Source organism: Oncorhynchus mykiss, chromosome 17 (assembly GCF_013265735.2).
Source record: "Oncorhynchus mykiss isolate Arlee chromosome 17, USDA_OmykA_1.1, whole genome shotgun sequence".
NCBI lineage: Eukaryota > Metazoa > Chordata > Actinopteri > Salmoniformes > Salmonidae > Oncorhynchus > Oncorhynchus mykiss.
In genome coordinates this window covers 72,892,371-72,912,423 of record NC_048581.1, presented here as the reverse complement: position 1 = coordinate 72,912,423, position 20,053 = coordinate 72,892,371, and the positions used below count along the sequence as shown (strand labels likewise).

General features: G+C 42.1%; 1 protein-coding gene across 3 annotated transcripts in view; it reads left to right on the top strand.

Moving 5' to 3' along the window:
- The first annotated feature begins 270 nt into the window (after positions 1 to 270).
- The window catches only part of LOC110494521 (6-phosphofructo-2-kinase/fructose-2,6-bisphosphatase 4), a 39,519-nt gene continuing 19,736 nt past the window's right edge, over positions 271 to 20,053 (top strand). For 2 of the 3 annotated variants that reach the window (XM_021569656.2, XM_021569655.2), the window contains exons 1-5: positions 13,253 to 13,538; positions 15,142 to 15,258; positions 18,533 to 18,629; positions 18,924 to 18,990; positions 19,328 to 19,402. In XM_021569656.2, the coding sequence (XP_021425331.2) occupies positions 13,268 to 13,538; positions 15,142 to 15,258; positions 18,533 to 18,629; positions 18,924 to 18,990; positions 19,328 to 19,402 (627 nt within the window). In that variant the 5' untranslated portion in view covers positions 13,253 to 13,267. Of the gene's footprint in view, positions 694 to 13,252; positions 13,539 to 15,141; positions 15,259 to 18,532; positions 18,630 to 18,923; positions 18,991 to 19,327; positions 19,403 to 20,053 lie in introns of those variants that run through there. The other variant, XM_021569657.2, reaches the window with a different exon arrangement.

The window sequence follows — 20,053 nt, the reverse complement described above, 5'->3', positions numbered from 1 at the left end:
CCCATATTGCTAATTTAGCGTCGGTACTAAATCAATAGGCTATGTCATCTTAAAATTCAGATTAGGCTACAGCAGTTTAACTTTCAGGTGTATTGCACTGAAAATGTGTTCATCCAGATCCCATCTATGGTAAACACAATATCCCAGAGGAAACTTAAATAAATGAGTTCTTAGACTCACTGGAAGACCTTGGCCTACATCTCAGTCTATATATAGCCTGTAACTCATTCAACGCAGCAGGCTAAGGACATTTTACACATTGTTCAGTAGGCTACACAGCATCAGTCACCTGTCCTAAACTCCTACCTGACTGTCTTGTGATTTAATTTGATTTCCTGGCCCAAGCTGAAACACAGTGTGAACAATAAGACAAATATCATATGTGTTCAAATATGTTCATTTTGAGAAGCTGGATAGTAAACTCAGCCGGAGCCTCTTACAGAGGAATCCCAATCACTCTGAAGCAATCCAGCAGAAGTGGGTGTGTGCATGCATAGACGACATGCATCACAGTATCGCACAGCTCTAGACCTCAACTGGCTGCGGCACGTTTCTTCCGTGTGATTGCCCCTCTCACATCAGACGCACACACACCACAACCAACCTCTACGCAACGTAGGCTACACCAGAACTAAATAGGGATGATGAGAGGCTCCAGTCGTTCAAAAAGCACGCAGAATCTGGATCTGACGGGTAAGGAATTTGGACTTTAGATAATAAGGTTTATTATGTGCTATGCATGCATACATTCGACTAAAGCTGGGCTGTGAATAGCCAACCGAAAACGACGTATGGGCTTTTCGGGAAGACGTAAACAAGTGTAGATGTCATAGGCAATGTGTTGTTTTGACGCTGAAAAATGACCTTATAGTGACGACGATACGACCTACAGTGTAGACGTTTTGAAGATTGACATTCACGACAGATTGTTTTACCACACTGACAAACAGATGTTATTTATTGCCGATGAGCAGCTATTTAATTTGAAGCTGATTCCACTCAGTCGTACAAGTCCATTCATTCAACATAGGCAGTATAGTTTCATAGGATGAAGTGTACATTTAGTTTGCAATATGTGATCAAAGCTTGACAATTCATTCCTATAGCCTACCTGGCGCTACCAGGATTACTGGTGTTTGCCAGACAAAGGTAATAATGTAGTGTGACATGCAATAGTTTCTTGGGGCCGATTTGGAAGGACAGTCTGCTGAATTTAGGCTCTGCAAAATAATTGATATTTTAACCACAGACCCATTTGGAATCTTCCATTTAAACTCAAATAAACTGACTTTTTAGGAACAGTTACGATATATTATATGGTAAACATGCTACAGATAACCTTGGCATTTCTAGGCTAAGTGAGTTTCTATGTGTTATTGCTTCTAGCACAACCATTGAGCTATTAAGGGCGAAAGCTCCCTGACAGCTGCGACGTGGGACAGCCTGGTCTCATACACTAGACGTAACATAGTGTAATGAAACAGGCAGGGAGCAGGCCTCAAACCCTCGACCTTCTAGCACGAAATCCAGCACACGATCGACTGTGCCCCAAAAGCATGCTCACGCAGCAGAGTCGATATCCGCGCTTATAAACCCAGGGTCGTTACACTAATTCCTCCTTTCTAAGAGCTCGTCCTCACGCTAGCTTGCGAATCTACGTCTTATAGGAACGCGCTCACTGGCCAAGCACACGCAGTGTCATGAATGCATGGTCTGATCCCACTTCTGACACCAATGTAATGAAACAGGCATAGAGCAGGCCTCGAACCACCGACCATCTAGCCCGAAGTCCAGCGCGCTATCGACTGTGTCCCAAAAGCATGCTCAAGTGGCAGAGTCGATATCCGAGCTTATAAACCCAGGGTCGTTATTCTAGTAAACATAAATCCGGGACCCTGAATGAGTATGATATGTTACGTTTGGTATGGTTACATAAGACAAATGGTTACGTCTGGGTGGATGGCTGGACATATAACGAGAAGATCTAGCAACCCAATGGTTGCGAGTTCGAATCTCATCACGGACAACTTTAGAATTTTTGCTAATTAGCACCTTTTCAACTACTTACTACTTTTTAGATACTTTGCAACTGCTTAGCAACTACGAAGCATGTTAGCTAACCCTTCCCCTAACACTAACCGTAACTCTTTTAGCTAACCGTACCCCTAACCTTAACCTTTTAACATAACTCCTAAACTTAACCCGTAACCCAGCTAACATTAGGAAGTTAGATAATGTTAGCCACCTAGCTAGCAAGCTAGCTAATGTCATTTTTTTTTGCAGATTCTTAACACATTGTAGGTTTTGCAAAATTGTAACATATTGGACATTTGCAAATTCATAACATATAATACAAATTGTAATTCGTAACATATCATATGAAATTGGTGATGGACACCACAAATGAATATGTACCATATGAAATATAACATATCATACTAAATGTAGTGTTTCGGATTTATGTACAGAATAATATGAAATGCTCTGAGGCCAGGTTTTGTGGGAGGGGCCATGCTAGACCCACTTTCTGTTCATGATACAATGTAGTGTAGAAGGTTCAGTCATGAGTTGATTTATATCCTTGGAAAACCACCTCACTGTGGTGTTGCAGCTGCTGCACCAAAAACAATACTGGCAACTATGTATGAATTGTGTTTTCACTGCCTTAGTTGCTCATAGGGCATTCACTGTGTGCTATCCCAATGTTTTGACTATAAATGACAGGCTAAAAGGCTTCCTGGCAAGCACACCTATCTGGCAGGTTGAGAAACCAAGGAATTTACATACACTGTAACGGCAAAATGTATAAAGGGAAATTGTATATTATCAACAGTGAAATACTGTGTGACACGCTTTACTACAGCATACTGTAAATTGTAGTGAATTGTGGGAAAATACAGGGAAAGAATTGTACTGTAATTACACCCCAGATTACAGTAACATACCATATTTTTGGAGCGTCAAAAACCTTTTGTGTCAGACTCCGAAGTGGCGCAGCGATCTAAGGCACAGCATCACAGTGTTGTGGCATCATTACAGCCTGGCGTTTGATCCCAGGCTGTCACAACCAGCCATGACCGGGAGTCCCATAGGGCAGCCCACAATTGGCCCAGCATCATTCGGGTTAGGGGAGGGTTTGACCGGGTAGGGGGGCTTTACTAGGCTCATTGCGCTCCAGCAACTTCTTGTGGTGGGCCAGGTCCCTGCAGGCTGACTCAGGTCGTCAGTTGAACGGTGTTTCCTCCGACACTTTGGATTCCGGGTTAAGCGAGCGGGTGTTAAGAAGCGCGGCTTGGCGAGTCATGTTACGGTGGACGCATGACTTGACCTTCGCCTCTCCCATGCCTGTTGGGTAGTTGCAGCGACGAGACAAGATCGTGATCACGAAATTGGGGAGAAAAAGGGGGTAAAAAATGGATTAAAAAAACTTTTGCTTCAAAAACAAATATTGTTGTTTCTGGTTCATTAACTTATTTAGAGGTGTGCTTTGTAAGAGGCTATATTTGTTGTACCAGTTAGTGAGAATGCTGTAACATTTTAACTGATATATGGATATCAATTTTTATTTAACCTTTATTTAACCTTTATTTAGTTGAAAATGTATAGGAGTCAGCTTAGAGTGGTAGCAAGTCGTAAACCTTTATTGGTTAAGCATTTTGCCATGACCTGTTTTGCCCTGTAGTTGCTGTATGTTTGGACGCCTTTGTTAAGGCCTCTATTAAGTACAAGTGATATAACACCAAATATTCATTGATATTCTGTAATTACTTAGCACAGTGGTTCCCAAACAACTTACTCTTGAAAGTTGTAATAGTAGATTTCGAAATTGGGAAGTGCATTATCAGTTTTCCTCTTGTCATGTCATTCATTGTGTAACCGATGTGAAATGGCTTGCTAGTTAGCGGTGGTGCGTGCTAATAGCGTTTCAATTGGGGGACGTCACTCGCTCTGAGACCTTGAAGTAGTTGTTCCCCTTGCTCTGCAAGGGCCGTGGATTTTGTGGTGTGATGGGTAACGATGCTTCGAGGGTGGCTGTTGTTAATGTGTGGAGAGGGTCCCTGGTTCAAGCCCAGGTAGGGGCGAGGAGAGGGACGGAAGCTGTACTGTTACAATTGCGTACCTTAGAGAGCTATGTATAACTTGTCAGAAATATCCAGATCAACTAGCCCATGTTAGCTAATGTTTTTTAGCTAGGTTATTTTAGCCCATAGATTTTGTTGCGATGTTTTAATGTTGGAGTCACTCAAATATCACATGAATGCACATTAGACATGGATAAAATGTATAGAATTGCAAGAAAATTGGATTTAAAACTGCAAAACCCCGGTGTCGAAGTCGTGGATGTCGATTAACATTTCAGTTGAATGCATTCAGTTGTACAACTGACTAGGTATCCTCTTTCCCAATATGTTCTCTGTACCCCATGACAAAATGTGTAGAATTGCAGGAAATTAGCTTTAAACCTGCAAAATGTTATCTTCGCCAACAAGAGGGCGAACAGTGCTTGTGCCCATAGAAATGGATGTGGTGCTCGCAAGGAACTCCTGACTATAGCAGCCAACCTGCTTGCACCAATCCCATGTAAATACTGTGAATTAATAACCCCATCTCACCTAAATTTATTTAATTTAATTCATTCATTACAGTAGCATTTACTTTTTTTTACAGTATTGTACTGTGTGTCAAACTGTCATTACACAGTACTTGCTTTGATACTGTATTAATATTACAGTAGGTGTACTTCAGTATGAAATACAGTAACTTACATGCCGATAGCTGCCTATAACTTACAATTCTGGGCAACCCCTTTAAAGTGTAATGACTAAAGCTTACTGTTTGAAGTCAAACCTTGTCATAACCAGATTGACGCTGACAAATCAGGTTTGTTAGCTCCAAAGAATGTGGAGTGGTAGTATTGGACTGGTTAGAGAATCTACACTACAGAATGCACAAACAATAATTATAAAAGGGCAAATCTCTGTCAGGGGCACATTGTAAAGAGTTTACCGTGAATTTGACAGTATCTTACAGGCAGCTCTGTGGCAATTAAAATTCTATATTTCATATTACAGTACACTTATTGTAATGTAAATATGGTATCAAAGCAAGTACAGTAAAATGGACTATTTTGTAAAAAAGTAAATGCTACCTTAATCAGAATTATTGAATGAATGGATGAATGAAATTGGTTGATGGGAGGGGTTTGTATTTCCACAGTATTTTACTGTAATTACAAAGGATTGGTGCAAGCAGGTTACCTTCTAGGTAAAGTGGTTGCAAACATTACAGCATATTAATGAATATTTTGTGTTTTATATCACTTGCACTTCTAGAGGCATTGTCTCCATGTAGCGCTATCTTAGGCGTCTCACAGTACATTGCAATTTATTGCCCTGGCGACATCGGCAGTCCTCATGCCTCCTTGCAGCATGCCTAAGGCACGTTCACGTAGATGAGCAGGGACCCTGGACATCTTTCTTTTGGTGTTTTTCAGAGTCAGTAGAAAGTCCTCTTTAGTGTGCTACGTTTTCATAACTGTGACCTTAATTGCCTACCGTCTGTAGGCTGTTAGTGTCTTAACGACCTTTCCACAGGTGCATGTTCATTAATTGTTTATGGTTCATTGAACAAGCATGGGAAACAGTGTTTAAACCCTTTACAATGAAGATCTGTGAAGTTATTTGGATTTTTACGAATTATCTTTGAAAGACAGGGTCCTGAAAAAGGGATGTTTTTTTTTTTGCTGAGTTTATATGAGATGAGTAATGCACAATATGTAAACATTATTAAAGTGACCAGTGTTCCAATTATTAAAGTGGCCAGTGATTTCAAGTCTATGTATAGGGCAGCTGCCTCTAATGTGCTAGTGATGGCTATTTAATTGTCTGATGGCTGTTTTTCAGTCTCTTGGTCCCAGCTTTGATGCACCTGTACTAACCTCACCTTCTGGATGATAGCGGGGTGAACAAGCAGTGGCCTGGGTGGTTGTTGCCCTTGATGATCTTTTAGGCCTTCCTGTGACATCGGGTGCTGTAGGTGTCCAGGAGGGCAGGTAGTTTCCCCCTGATTATGCGTTGGGCAGACCGCACCACCACCTGGAGAGCCCTGCGGTTGCTGGCGGTGCAGTTTCCGTACCAGGTGGTGATACAGCCCGACAGGTTGCTTTCGTTTGTGCATCTATAAATGTTTGTGAGGGTTTTAGGTGCCACGCCAAATTTCTTCAGCCTCCTGAGGTTGAAGATGTGCTGTTGCACCTTTTTCACCACACTGTCTGTGTGGGTGGACCATTTCAGTTTGTCAGTGATGTGTACCCCAAGGAACTTGAAACTTTCCACCTTCTCCACTGCTGTCCCGTCGATGTGTATAGGGTGGTGCTCCCTCTGCTGTTTCCTGAAGTCCACGATCAGCTCCTTTGTTTTGTTGACATTGAGTGAGAGGTTATTTTCATATTCATATTCATTACCGTTATGACCTTTGGGTACCAATTATAATCACTATGAGGTGTGCCCACTTCTGAACATTGTGCATCCATGGGCTATTGTGTGTTATCAGGTCTTCTGATCCACCATCCAGTATAATGTACTATCAATGCTTCAAAATCTTAAGCTTAGCTAGCCCAATGCTGCCATCTTATGGACAAACACTACCTGTATTGGAGAGGTGCACCCTTTTGTTTGGGATTGAGATAGAAGTTATTCACAAACACTGAACCTGTTGGTATCCTGAGGTCATGCAAGCATTACAATATTACTTTGGTATATACCCATCAGCTAATTATCTCACCATTGTGGTTTGAACAGTTTTGTACAAAAGAACTCTTAAAGTATAGCGCCCATATTTGTTTTACGCTATGGTTTTACACTGTAACATCTATATATTTAGTGTTAAGATGTATATCTTGTGAGTTATACCTGTATCATTATTTCCCTGTCTGTAGCAGCCTACAGTCTATCTGAATAGCTTCTACCCTCAAGCCATAAGACCACTGAACAGTTAATCGTATGGCTACCCAGACTATTTGCATTGACCCCCTTTTTTTGGTTGTTGCACTGACCGTCTTGCACTGGCTCTACCCACACACACACACTACACTCCACTCCAATACACACATACTCTCACTGCAGCTACTCTTATCTATCCTGATTGACTAGTCACTTTCCCCCTACCTATATGTACATATTACCTCAATCACCTCAACCCCATCTGAGCAGCAGCAGTTAGGCTCCTCCTCATTCTTAAAATGATTCAATCATTTAGTTTTTTGGGAACAGTATGGTTGTTTCAATGGAGTGCTTTCTCCACATCTGGAGATATTTTTCATTTGAGAAGATTGATTGAGATTGATCAACCTGGCTATGCAAGCTTGCTAGTCTACTTGATCTGGCAAGAAGCAACAAGAGCAGGATTGAGGGACTAGGACATGAGGACAACGAGAAAGAGGAAAAATAGAGGATAAAACCAACAGAAAAATAAATTGATTTGGAGGGTTTCTGAAAGATTTCTAAAGGAAAGACCGTACAAGGCATTGAAAAGGAAACCAAATCTAAACAAGCACATAAAGTAGGATTATTCTGGACATTGTAGTTGGTGTGAACAGTGTTAATAATCAAGCCATGAACTGTCCCGCTCCATCTTTGGAGGATACATGAAAGACTTGGCATCTATTGGTTTACCTAACAATCAGCCCCCGTCCCCACAGGAGGCCTTTTGGTAGGCTGTCATTGTAAATAAGAATTTGTTCTTTACTGACATGCCTAGTTAAGTTAAATAAACTATAATTATATACTCATGGTATCCTAATATTTCTTATTATAAAAAAAATTCAATATTTCAAAGTTGCTTGCATCAATGCTCAAATTCTAAAAATAACAAATGGCAATCGTAGCAGGAACTTGGCCCATTCCATTTAATCTAACAGCTGAACAGAACTCTGAACATTGTAAACAGCATCAAACAAAAGTTAAGAGGGAAAAATCCAGAGACATCGTTTACTGATTATACTCTAATTGGAGACAATACAATCTCTGACGTGCTCTTCTTTACAGATGTCATGTTCCCCAGCAAGAAAACCATTAATTGTTACTCAAACGGAACCTAAAAGTCACTGACAACAACCAAAACAAGTGGGGTTTTAGGAGGAGTTCTGAAAGACACTCATGGGGGTGTCCATTGAAAGTTGTCTAGCAACAACTGGGACCTAAAAGGCAAACAAAATAAAACCCCATACCAAACTTAAAGTGAGGAAGCAAACCAAAAAGTGGAGCAAAACAAAACCAGGGAAGATCAGATAAAGGATTGATTGTCTAGAAATTAAAATCAGCCACGCCAACTAAAGGTGTTAACTCTCCACATCTCTCAAAACAACTGGAGTACTCGGCCAACCACTCTTAAATATAACCTGGGCCAGCACAGGTGAAACACATACTGACTAATGAGGTGACACCAATTGGTGCGCCCCATGCTCTACCGTGCTAACACCCAACCTCAAAATATATACATTGGAAAACCAAAGCCTGCAACACAGCATACTGCTGCTTGGTATTCTGCCACATGTGGGTACTTTGGCCATGTCGGAAAAAGATAAATCACTAATGGTCCACAAATCTTGGTATTTCATGAACAGGAGCCTGATAATCGACTCTTCACCATTAATGCCTACAACAATGGCACTGTAACGATTCAATGGCCTAGAAATTGTACTAATCCTCTATATATACAATAGTTTACATCATTGAAAGAGCTAACAGACACCTTGAAAGAGAATGACACTAACTGCTACACTTTAATCAGAAGACTGATGGGAAATCAGTTAATTCCTAAAGTCCCACACTCTCATATCTAACCAAGCCATCCTTGCAGACATGGAGAGCGACAACATGTTCCAGGCTTTGGGAGTATCTCCCTACTGGATGTAGAGGTGAATGAGCTGTGTGGTGAGGTGACAGTTCTGAGGCAGGATAAGGAGGGGCTGAGAGAGAAGCTGGCAACGGTCTAGAGCATCATGAGGAGAGAGGTAGCTGACATCGGGGAGTAGCTACAAAGGGAGTTGTCAGCAGTCATATAATTGCTACAACACAGAGACACCACCATCCACACTCTAAGATAGCAACTGGAGCCTACCACAACCCTCAATATCACACCCTCACATCCCCTCATCGGCAGTACCACGTATTGAACCTCCGGAACTCACACAGACTCAGTACATGAGGTCAGTAATCAGGTCTGACCCGACCTCCCCAGGATCTTTACATCCCAGCCCCAGAGCACCAGCGCCAGTGGAGCCATGCTGGGACCTTCAGAAGAGAGGAACGAAAGGCCATCTGTGGTCCCCACCCCACTCCATCCCCCCAAAAATCATTCCAGACACCACAGCCCACAACAGCAGCAGAGCACCCTATTGCCTTCATTTTTAATGTGACTCCAATGGGACATTTCTCAGACAGACACTGCTATTCCCTGGCATGTCAGTCAGAAAGCTATGGTGACCAACAACACCAAGTGTCTTGAAAAGTCTGTCAAGAAATAAATGAAATGGGGCAAATATTATAATGACACCCTACCCCAGCCAAAACCGGACGACGCTGGGCCAATTGTGCGCTGCCCTATGGGACTCCCCATCCCGGCCCGGATGTGATACAGCCTGGATTCGATACCAGGGACTGTAGTGATGCCTCTTGCACTGAGACGCAGTGCCTTAGACCACTGCACCACTCGGGAGCCAAATAATTTGATGGCAATGAGAGGACCTGTGGCAGCCAGAGATGCAAAGAGATTTCCTAACACCAAAATCACTATGTCTACCCTGTTGCCACATGGAGCTGTGCCCTTCCACATTATTCAAAGCAACAACAATTATTTGTCTAGAGGCTGTGCTCTCTTGGACAATGTTTACCTGGCGATCCACCATGACATTCACCCCCAGATGATGTACGACCTAGTACACTTGAACAAGCAGGGTGTCATGGCGTTTGCTAGGAACTGAAAGAAACTCCTCTGGGACAAAGCAAAAACCAAAATAAGAGGAACTTTGCCATACATCCTCCAAGATCACAACCACCAGCCCCCACTCAGAGAGTCCAGCTCCACCCTACACCACCAGGCCACATCCAGAGAGGCCAGCTCTACCCTACACCACCAGGCCACATCCAGAGAGGCCTGCTCTACCCTTCACCACCAGGCCACATCCAGAGAGGCCAGCTCTACCCTTCACCACCAGGCCTCATCCAGAGAGGCCAGCTCCACCCTACACCACCAGGCCACATCCAGAGAGGCCAGCTCCACCCTACACCACCAGGCCACATCCAGAGAGGCCAGCTCTACCCTTCACCACCAGGCCACATCCAGAGAGGCCTCTTCTACCCTTCACCACCAGGCCCCATCCAGAGAGGCCTGCTCTACCCTTCACCACCAGGCCACATCCAGAGAGGCCTGCTCTACCCTTCACCACCAGGCCACATCCAGAGAGGCCTGCTCTACCCTTCACCACCAGGCCACATCCAGAGAGGCCTGCTCTACCCTTCACCAACAGGCCACATCCAGAGAGGCCAGCTCTACCCTTCACCACCCGGCCTCATCCAGAGAGGCCAGCTCCACCCTACACCACCAGGCCACATACAGAGAGGCCAGCACCACCCTACACCACCAGGCCACATCCAGAGAGGCCAGCTCTACCCTTCACCACCAGGCCTCATCCAGAGGCCAGCTCCACCCTACACCACCAGGCCACATCCAGAGAGGCCAGCTCCACCCTACACCACCAGGCCACATCCAGAGAGGCCTCCTCTACCCTTCACCAACAGGCCTCATCCAGAGAGGCCAGCTCTACCATTCACCACCAGGCCACATCCAGAGAGGCCTCCTCTACCCTTCACCACCAGGCCCCATCCAGAGAGGCCTGCTCTACCCTTCACCACCAGGCCACATCCAGAGAGGCCTGCTCTACCCTTCACCACCAGGCCACATCCAGAGAGGCCAGCTCTACCCTTCACCACCAGGCCACATCCAGAGAGGCCAGCTCTACCCTTCACCACCAGGCCACATCCAGAGAGGCCAGCTCTACCCTACACCACCAGGCCACATCCAGAGAGGCCAGCACCACCCTAAACCACCAGGCCACATCCAGATAGGCCAGCTCCACACTACACCACCAGGCTTCATCCAGAGAGGCCAGCTCCACCCTGCACCATGGAGCCCCTTCCAGAGAGGCCGGATCCACCAGACAACATTGGGCCCCTTCCAGATTGGACACAGATCTGGGGAAGGGTACCAAAAAATGTCTGCAGCATTGAAGGTCCCCAAGAACACAGTGGCCTCCTTCATTCTTAAATGGAAGAAGTTTGGAACCACCAAAACTCTTCCTAGAGTTGGCCACCCGGCCAAACTGAGCAATCAGGGGAGAAGGGCCTAGGTCAGGGACATGACCAAGAACCGATGGTCACTCTGACAGAGCTCCAGAGTTCCTCTGTGGAGATGGGAGAACCTTCCAGAGGACAACCATCTCAGCAGCAGTCCACCAATCAGGCCTTTATGGTAGAGTGGCCAGACGGAAGCCACTCCTCAGTAAAAGGTACATGACAGCCCACTTAATGGCACTTAATGACTCTCAAACCATGAGAAACAAGATTCTCTTTTCTGATGCATCACGTCTGGAGGAAACCTGCCACCATCTCTACGGGAAAGCATAGTGGTGGCAGCACCATGCTGTGGGGATGTTTTTCAGCGGCAGGGACTGGGAGACTAGTCAAGATCGAGAGAAAGGTTCACCTCCAACAGGACAACGACCCTATGCACACAGCCAAGACAAGTCTCTGAATGTCCTTGAGTGGCTCAGCCAGAGCCCGGACTAACATCTCTGGAGAGACCTGAAAATATTTATCCGTTATTTTAACAGGTAAGTTGACTGAGAACACATTCTCATTGACAGCAACGACCTGGGGAATAGTTACAAGGGAGAGGAGGGGGATAAATGAGCCAATTGTAAACTGGGGATTATTAGGTGACTGTGATGGTTTGAGGGCCAGATTGGGAATTTAGCCAGGACACCCCTACTCTTACAATAAGTGCCATGGGATCTTTAATGACCTCAGAGAGTCAGGACACCCTTTAACGTCCCATCCGAAGGACAGCACCCTACACAGGGCAGCGTCCCCAATCACTGCCCTGGGGAATTGGGATATTTTCTTTTAGACCAGAGGAAAGAGTGGCTCCTACTGGCCCTCCAACACCACTTCCAGCAGCATCTGGTCTCCCATCCAGGGACTGACCTGGACCAAGCCTGCTTAGCTTCAGAAGCAAGCAAGCAGTGGTATGCAGGGTGGTATGCTGCTGGCTAAAATAGCTGTGCAGCAACACTCCCCATCCAACCTGACAGAGCTTGAGAGGATCTGCAGAGAAGAATGGGAGAAATTGCCCAAATACAGGTGTGCCAAGCTTGAAGCGTCATACCCAAGCAGACTCGAGGCTGTATTTGCCACCAAAAATGCTTCAACAAAGTACTGTGTAAAGGGTCTGAATACTTATGTAAATGTGATATTTCCAGGCTTATTTTTTTATACATTTGCAAAAATGTAAAATAAACTATTTTTGCTTTGGCATTATCGGGTATTGTGTGTAGATCGATGAGGGAAAAAAACGATTTAATACATTTTAGAATAAGGCTGTAACGTAACAAAATGGACATAGTCAAGGGTCTGAATACTTTCCGAATACACCGTATTCAAGCCATATTTCTGTAAAGCTCAGAGAGGATCTCATGACAAATAAAGAAGGCGTGCTGTGAATAGTGTGTAAATAGTATTTTTGTTGTCTCTTGGTGTCTGTCCTATATATAATTTATTCGAATTTGAATATATTATGTTGTTCTTGTCTATTACTGTTCTGTACTTTGTCATGTATTTGCAAGTTTTATGTTGACCCCCAGGGACCCCAGGAAGATTAGCTACTGCTTCTAATGGAGAAAGTCTACACATTTTGTATTCGGCGCATGTGACTAATAAAATGTGATTTGATCTTAAATACTCGGTATACGATGTCGTATTGTGTAGTTACTACGGTAAACAGAATACTACGTATTAGTGTCTCCGAATTGATACATTGTCCTTTTTGTAGAGAACTTGAAACTACAGATGTTTAGGGAATAATGAAGTCGTTTAGTAGACCATTAATCCCAATATACATTTGGAAGTATGACATTTGAGGAAAATTGTAATAGCATTAACAGCGTTACTTCATTGTTTCCGAGCAAATGTGCGCGTGTTTTCGCGAGATTATGGTAGGCACATCCTTCTGCGGTTTCACCACGATACCGCCAGACTTCATCAGAATACTGATGCGAGACCATTCGCTTGAAGCGCATGACAAAAGGCTCCGCGCCACAGTAGTCGAAGCAACCACCATGTCCTCAATGGAAGTTGGAATGGAAGAACGACCATCGAACTCTGCAACGCCGCGTGAACTCACTCAAAACCCGCTTAAGAAAATATGGATGCCGTTGCCGTGTAAAAATGGCCTTCCCGAGAAACACATATCTCAGAGAAAGGGTGCGTATATAACGTTACCTACGTGGCTAGACCGCAAGCCGGTTGTTGCACACGCACGAATAATACATTTAATGTATGTTGTTTACGTGGTGAAAATGCATTTTATTCATAGTTAGCTAACGTTACATGTATCTCTTACTAGTTAACATTACAAACGTGCAGCCGAGCGTCAAGCCAGGTTCTTATCTATATATTGTGTCTTAACGCAATTTTCGTTGATTACGTGGAGAAAATATAAATGTGTCAACGGCGTGATCGTCAGCCAGAGAAAGAACATTAGTCTTCTTGGCAATCGATTATTGATGATCTTTGCTGCCTGTTATCTGATGACTGTCTGTTCTGACTGCCCTTCTGACTGGTTCTTCATACTGTCATTGGACTTGCCCCTCTCCAGTCCAGAGCAACGTCCTTTGCTTCTCTTCTGTTAATCTCATTGTATATTTTGTCCTGATTTGTGAAAGAAGCAGATGCCAGTACAACAACCCAAGCGGTTGAGCATTAGTGGCAAACTAAGTCACTTTCAGGACACACTGCTCATTGAAGTATCTATTGTCTGTTCTCCCAGTACTGACTGTTCACAACAGGCCAGTAGATGGTAATCCATGGTGGCATTGTCCTAAATCACTGCCCCATCCTTTATCAATCCAAACTTGTTGGTAAACAGGAATTCTAGTCTTGACTCCTGGCACTGGACTCTGTGGATCTGCTTCTCTAAGCCTGTATTATTACCCTGTTCAATAGTATTTTTATTAGTATGATTTGTTCTGTGGGTTGACCAGACATCATAGGCCACTTTCCCGGTCAGAATAAGCTGCTATGACAATAGTATTTTGCATGCTACATTTCCCTCATGAGAGATCTCTATGACAACTTAAGGTTTTACTGGCTTGGTCAGTCATAGAAAATCACCATGGTTTGTAATACATAACCTGATCAGTTGCTGGCTTGCTGCACAGGTTTTTATGTTTGAAACTCACAAACATATAGGCAACTTTGACATTTGTTCCTGGCATTGACTTGTTGTATTAACACCACTCACTGGATTGTCTTTTTCACCAAAGGGATATGATATGAAGCCTGGCTCCTCTCTCACCCTGTCCTCTACAGATCGGGTGAGAGAAAGTGTGTGTGTGGAAACTAGGTTACAAGTCTCCAGATGCCTTGGTTTGTACTGTCATTTCACAATAGCGTGCCATGGTGGCACTTGTGACATTTGGTACCTCTACTCCTTATTGACAACATTCCCAGTACTTTCTGATATGGTTTTCTTTCTTCATGTTAGATAGCATTAGTACACAGTGATTGGTGGAATATGTTGTCCGATTTCAACACAATGTTGCCATCTTTGCAAACTGCTCTCTTTCACTTGGTTCAATAGTTAGTGTGAGTTACAGAGGGCAGGTCAGTTGAGGGACAAAAGTTAACTTGGGAATTAACTCCAAAGGATCATTTCGGACAATTTAATGAAAAAATTTTGTAATCAGAGCCCTTCACTGCTATAGCCTGCACTGTGTTCGGTTATGTTTATATTTCAATGCCGGTCTGTCCAAATATAGTAGAATAATTTAACCGGTCTCTCCCTCTACTCTTTTTCCATGTGCAGTATGTATGACCAACTGCCCCACCCTGATAGTGACGGTGGGCCTCCCAGCCAGAGGGAAGACCTACATCTCCAAGAAGCTCACCCGCTATCTCAACTGGATCGGCGTGCCCACCAGAGGTACCAACTCTCAGCCGTTTTACCTGAAATGACATTTCGGCAATCCACTCACACACACTCAAACTCGTTAGAATTCTCCTCAACAGTCTGTAAGAGAGGACGACCGTTTATGATTTTTCAACGCCGATACCGATTATTGAAGGATCAAAAAAAGCCGATACCGATTATTCGGCCGATTTTTAAAAACAAACAAAAAAAACATGTATTTATTTATTTGTAATAATGACAATTACAACAATACTGAATGAACACTTTTTTTTTTTTAAACTTAATATAATACATTAAAAAAAACTCTTTAGCCTCAAATAAATAATGAAACATGTTCCATTTGGTTTAAATAATGCAAAAACAAAGTGTTGGAGAAGAAAGTAAAAGTGCAATATGTGCCATGTAAAAAAACTAACATTTAATTTTGTTGCTCAGAATATGAGAACATATGAAAGCTGGTGGTTCCTTTTAACATGAGTATTCAATATTCCCAGGTAAGAAGTTTTAGGTTGTAGTTATCATAGGAATTATAGGACTATTTCTCTCTATACCATTTGTATTTCATATACCTTTGACTATTGGATGTTCTTATAGGCACTTTAGTATTGCCAGTGTAACAGTATAGCTTCCGTCCCTCTCCTCGCCCCTACCTGGGCTCGAACAAGGAACACATCGAAAACAGCCACCCTCGAAGCATCGTTATCCATTGCTTCACAAATGCCGCGGCCCTTGCAGAGCAAGGGGAACAACTACTTCAAGGTCTCAGAGCGAGTGCCGTCACCGATAGAACAGCTATTAACGCGCACCCCGCTAACTAGCTAGCTATTTCACATCGGTTACACCAGCCTAATCTCGGGAGTTGATAGGCTTGAAGTCATAAACAGCTCAATGCTTGAAGCACAAAGAAGAGCTGCTGGAAAAACGCACAAAAGAGCTTATTTAAATGAATGCTTACGAGCCTGCTGCTGCCTACCACCGCTCAGTCAGACTGCTCTATCAAATATAAAATCATAGACTTAATTATAACATAATAACACACGGAAATACAAGCCTTAGGTCATTAATATGGTCAAGTCCAGAAACTATCATTTCGAAAACCACATGTTTTTTCTTTCAGTGGAACTGTTCCGTATTTTATCTAACGGGTGTCATATTTTATCTAACGGGTGTCATATTTTATCTAACGGGTGTCGTATTTTATCTAACGGGTGTCGTATTTTATCTAACGGGTGTCGTATTTTATCTAACGGGTGTCGTATTTTATCTAACGGGTGTCGTATTTTATCTAACGGGTGTCGTATTTTATCTAACGGGTGTCGTATTTTATCTAACGGGTGTCGTATTTTATCTAACGTTATGTCATATTTTATCTAATGTTATGTCGTATTTTATCTAACGTTATGTCATATTTTATCTAACGTTATGTCATATTTTATCTAACGGGTGTCGTATTTTATCTAACGTTATGTCGTATTTTATCTAACGGGTGTCGTATTTTATCTAACGTTATGTCGTATTTTATCTAACGGGTGTCGTATTTTATCTAACGGGTGTCGTATTTTATCTAACGTTATGTCGTATTTTATCTAACGGGTGTCGTATTTTATCTAACGGGTGTCGTATTTTATCTAACGTTATGTCGTATTTTATCTAACGTTATGTCGTATTTTATCTAACGTTATGTCGTATTTTATCTAACGTTATGTCGTATTTTATCTAACGTTATGCCGTATTTTATCTAACGTTATGCCGTATTTTATCTAACGGGTGTCATATTTTATCTAACGGGTGTCATATTTTATCTAACGTTATGTCGTATTTTATCTAACGTTATGTCGTATTTTATCTAACGTTATGTCGTATTTTATCTAACGTTATGTCGTATTTTATCTAACGGGTGTCATATTTTATCTAACGGGTGTCATATTTTATCTAACGTTATGTCGTATTTTATCTAACGTTATGTCGTATTTTATCTAACGTTATGTCGTATTTTATCTAACGGGTGTCGTATTTTATCTAACGGGTGTCATATTTTATCTAACGTTATGTCGTATTTTATCTAACGGGTGTCGTATTTTATCTAACGTTATGCCGTATTTTATCTAACGGGTGTCATATTTTATCTAACGGGTGTCATATTTTATCTAACGTTATGTCGTATTTTATCTAACGTTATGTCGTATTTTATCTAACGTTATGTCGTATTTTATCTAACGTTATGCCGTATTTTATCTAACGTTATGCCTTATTTTATCTAACGTTATACCGTATTTTATCTAACGGGTGTCATATTTTATCTAACGGGTGTCATATTTTATCTAACGGGTGTCATATTTTATCTAACGGGTGTCATATTTTATCTAACGTTATGTCGTATTTTATCTAACGGGTGTCGTATTTTATCTAACGGGTGTCATATTTTATCTAACGGGTGTCATATTTTATCTAACGGGTGTCATATTTTATCTAACGGGTGTCATATTTTATCTAACGGGTGTCGTATTTTATCTAACGTTATGTCGTATTTTATCTAACGTTATGTCGTATTTTATCTAACGTTATGTCGTATTTTATCTAACGGGTGTCGTATTTTATCTAACGTTATGTCGTATTTTATCTAACGGGTGTCATATTTTATCTAACGGGTGTCATATTTTATCTAACGGGTGTCATATTTTATCTAACGGGTGTCGTATTTTATCTAACGTTATGCCGTATTTTATCTAATGGGTGTCGTATTTTATTTAATGTTATGTCATAATTATGTACAATTCTGGCAAATGAATTATGGTCTTTGTTAGGAATAAATGGTCTTCACACAGTTCGCAACAAGCCAGGCAGCCCAAACTGCTGCATATACCCTGCTTGCACGGAACGCAATAGAAGTAACACAATTTCCCTAGTTAAAAGAAAGTCATGGTAGCAGGCAATATTAACGAAATATGCATGTTTACAAATATATACTTGTGTATTGATTTTAAAGAAAGGCATTGATGTTTATGGTTAGGTACATTGGTGCAATGACAGTGCTATTTTTGCGAATGCGCTTGTTAAATCATCACCAGCAGTTAACCCACCGTTCCTAGGCCGTCATTGAAAATAAGAATGTGTTCTTAACTGACTTGCCTAGTTAAATAAAGGTAAAAAAAAAAAAAAATACCGATTGTTATGAAAACTTGAAATCGTCCCTAATTAATCGGCCATTCCGATTAATCGGTCGACCTCTAGTCTGTAATAGTATCTAGAAAAGTAAAACATGTAACTCTTTCTTTCCCCTATTTAGAGTTCAATGTTGGGCAGTACCGGCGTGAGTGTGTGAAGATCTACAAGTCCTTTGAGTTCTTCCGTCCAGACAACGAGGAGGGCCTGAAGATCAGACAGTAAGAAACATTTCCAGTGCTTTGATCCTCTGCTGTGAACAAGTTAAAACACTGGGAAGATCAACTTGTCCTTGAATCCCCCCAATTTTTTATTTATTTATTTTTATTTCACCTTTATTTAATCAGGTTTAAATTGCCTTAAAATATCACGGTATTATATGATATTACTTCCTGTTTTTAACCAGTGTCTGTGATTAAGCAAGCTACATTTATTTGTCTCTGCTAACCCACCAGTGGCTCTTTTTAGTCTTGTCACTGCTGCCTCTGACTCAGTTTTCCCACTGTCCCTTATAGGCAGTGTGCGTCAGCAGCACTGAATGATGTCAGACAGTACCTCGCTGACAAAGGAGGACAAGTTGCGGTGTGTACAATCACTATAAAAACAAAAATATTATTGTGGCCGGATTATGTGCGCATTAGCGGTCAATTCCGACACTTTTCAACCTCGTTTTCATTTTTACAAGCACAATACTAGTGTCTACATATGTGGAAATTGTGTGTTTCTGTGATAGAAATGTGCTGTAGATAATGAAAATGAGGTTGAAAGTGGTGGAATTGCCCTTTAACATTAGGGTGGGATTATCCCGCCATGAAATGCTGTGATATCTCAATGTGTATTTGTATATGGATTACAGTGCAGTGCTTCTGGCAGTCTGTGTGAATACTGTGTGATGGTGTGTGTTTCGTTCTTTCTCCAGGTGTTTGATGCCACTAACACCACTAGAGAGAGGAGAGGGACCATCACTGCGTTTGCTGAGCAGAATGGCTTCAAGGTAATGTTGGCTTCTTCAGTGGTGGTGATGATGATCATGCTTGTGTATAGACAGGTGAGTTGACAACATCACAACAAAAATGAGTGCACAACTCTGAGGTAAAATGCTGGGTGTTGTAGTATTTCTTTAATTTAAACTTTGTTTAACTAGGCAAGTCAGTTAAAAACAAATTCTTATTTTCAATGATAGCTAGCGTTTGGGCTGCACGATTTGGACAAATTATCTAAAATATTTTTTGTGGGGCCAGATATTGGAATATCAATTATGAATTGCAATTTTCAACACTTGTGTGAAAACTTGGTAATTCCGTCAGACATGGTTAAACCAACTGTCAGGGTATAGAACATCACTTATTAAATGAGATCATATGAATGTAGAGTGAATAACTATGTTCCAACATTGTTATAGGCTATATATAATAATAGGATTATTACACCTACATATTAACAAACATGCATTTTGAACATTCACAACAAAGCATCCTTCACTCATGCTGCCAAACATACCCTCGTAAAACTGACCATCCTACCGATCCTTGACTTCGGCAATGTCATTTACAAAATAGCCTCCAACACTCTACTCAGCAAACTGGATGCAGTCTATCACAGTGCCATCCGTTTTGTCATCAAAGCTCCATATACTACCCACCAC